This window comes from Triticum aestivum, chromosome 6D (genome assembly GCF_018294505.1).
Source record: "Triticum aestivum cultivar Chinese Spring chromosome 6D, IWGSC CS RefSeq v2.1, whole genome shotgun sequence".
Classification (NCBI taxonomy): Eukaryota; Viridiplantae; Streptophyta; class Magnoliopsida; order Poales; family Poaceae; genus Triticum; species Triticum aestivum.
In genome coordinates this window covers 37,475,237-37,477,604 of record NC_057811.1, presented here as the reverse complement: position 1 = coordinate 37,477,604, position 2,368 = coordinate 37,475,237, and the positions used below count along the sequence as shown (strand labels likewise).

The 2,368-nt window shown below is 49.2% G+C and overlaps 1 protein-coding gene across 1 annotated transcript; it reads right to left on the bottom strand.

Annotated features, from left to right (window-relative positions):
• Positions 1 to 960: 960 nt before the first annotated feature.
• LOC123140956 (histone H2B.2) lies at positions 961 to 1,834 on the bottom strand. Its single transcript, XM_044560213.1, has one exon. It carries the CDS (start codon positions 1,775 to 1,777, stop codon positions 1,181 to 1,183), a length of 597 nt encoding a protein of 198 aa, XP_044416148.1. The 5' UTR covers positions 1,778 to 1,834; the 3' UTR covers positions 961 to 1,180.
• Positions 1,835 to 2,368: the final 534 nt, after the last annotated feature.

The window sequence follows — 2,368 nt, the reverse complement described above, 5'->3', positions numbered from 1 at the left end:
AGTGTCATATGTCAGGTTTAACTCATTGCTGTAAATTTCTGAATTTGATCTCATTAATTTGTACAGTTGCGATAAAATACAGTAACATTGTTGTTAACTTGTGAATTTGCTGTGAAATGAACATTACAATGAACAAACATGACATTTCTTTGCAGTTCAATGCTCATATCTTAAATCTGAAAATCAGTACAAAGCTCACACAGCATTGCGTTCCAGTACAAAAGCTACAAAAGCGGCGGCGGCGGCTGATTTGGGTCGAACCGGCTGGGGGGGTCGTTTTAGACCGCACCCAGCAGCCCCTGTCCGACGTGGCCAGCCGGCGGGCCCAAGCCAGACGCCACGTATGCAAAACCACCGTCCCATACCGCTAAAGTGAAGGTTAGGGGGTGATTTGTCCGGTTTGGGGCAGTTTAGGGGATTAAGAACCCTGTTTTAAAGATGAGGGGGTTATGTGATCCAAATGGAATAGTTGTGGGGGTTATCTATACTTTTTTCTTACTACAATGCACACTCACTTTTCAGATTAGGATGGCCACCTAGTAACTGTCGAATCACATGAAAAAATCAGTAGCAGAAATGTATCGTTGCTTTTGAAATCTCATTTTGCCAAAAGCAGCATAAAATTCAGTTACATCCAATTAGCCAACAAAGCATTGGCCACCATGTTAATGATCATCACAGCAGCATTGTCAGGGTGCTCGGTGACAGCAGGCAATTAAACGAGACGATTGAACAATGGAGTTGGTTGGTTCTGTGCGTAATGCAGAAGCGTAACCTACTGATCATCAACCTAGAATCTCATCTCACATTACTGAAAAACAAAATCGTATGGCAGAGTTTAGTAGCAACTGCATCATCACAGCAGAAATGAAGCATTGCTTTCCAAGTCTCCAGTTTACAAGAGCATCACAAATTCAGTTCTTACAACAAGAGAGACAAGCAATCATTCAGCAACTTGCATCAACCAGTAACTAGTACTTCAACAACTTGCAGATAACCAGAGCCAACAACCACTAAAGTAACAGAACCATCGACACATTTCTACTACGAACACGATCTAAGAAGATGTGGATTTGGTGACGGCCTTGGTGCCATGGTAGAGCCAATAGGCAACCGTTCAGCAACTTCTATCCAGCACTAGTACTTAAACGACATGCTTGCAGATAACCAAAGTCAACAACTACTCTTCCTCCGAAGATACATAAAATACCTTGTAATTTTTGAAACTGTCGACGGCAGCGTCGCCAGCTTTGAAGGCAGTCGTGGAGAGACTGCCGGGGAGGAGGAGGCGGACGGAGGTCCGGATCTCCCGGGGGCCGATGGTGGACTTCTTGTTGTAGCGGGCGAGCTTGCCGGCCTCGGCGGCGAGCCTCTCGAACATGTCGTTGACGAAGGAGTTCATGGAGGCCATGGCCTTGGAGGTGATGCCGAGCTCCTTGCCGTGCACATGCTTGAGCACCCTGTAGATGTGGACCTTGTAGGTCTCCTTCCTCCTCTTGCCCTCCTTCTGGCCCCGCTTCTTGCCGCCGCCCGCCTTGGAGGCCATTTCGCCCGCCGGCAGACGCTTCTTGGCCTCGGGCTTCTTCCCGGCAGTTGCCGGGGACTTCTCGGCCGCCTTCTCCGTCGCGGGCTCCTTTTCCGCGGGCTTCTTCTCGGCCGCCTTCTCCGCCGCGGGCTCCTTCTCGGCCGCCTTCTCCGTCGCGGGCTCCTTCTCCGCGGGCTTCTTCTCGGCCGCCTTCTCCGTCGCGGGCTCCTTCTCCGCCGCCTTGGGGGCCATCGCTGGTGCGGGACGGTGGTTGGGGCTTTTGGTGGTGGTTTGCGTTTCGTGCGTAGTGGAAGGTGGTGGGTTTGGAACGAGACGTGGGAAGGAGGTTTATAAAGGGGGAAGAGGCGGGCGCTGATTGGAGGAGGGGATGGTGGCCCGGATCGGTGGGGTCGTATGGTAGGACCGTAGGATGCGTCCCGCGCTGGCTCGCGTGGACGGGCGGATGTGGTTCCCCTTGGATCGCTGGCCTGGCAAAAATGGGCGCGAGAACGGTTGAGCACCTCCGTTTTTTTTTTGAGCCCATAACCTCCGTTTCTTTTCTTTTCTTTTGTTTTCTTTATTTATTGAGCCGAGCACCATCCCTGATAGTGTGGATTTGTTTTTTGTTTACTTAACTGTGTATTATTTATGAATATCGAGAAGAATGAATATCCATTTTGCTATTGTTTTGAGCCCAACAATTTTCATGCCGTTTTGAGTCACACTGAGATGCTTAAACCTCATTTTTACGTAAGAACATAACGGTGTCAAAGATAGGATAAACATAGGAAGGGATTTCCTTTGCAACAAACCTAAGCTAGTAAGATGAAGAAAATAAAACAG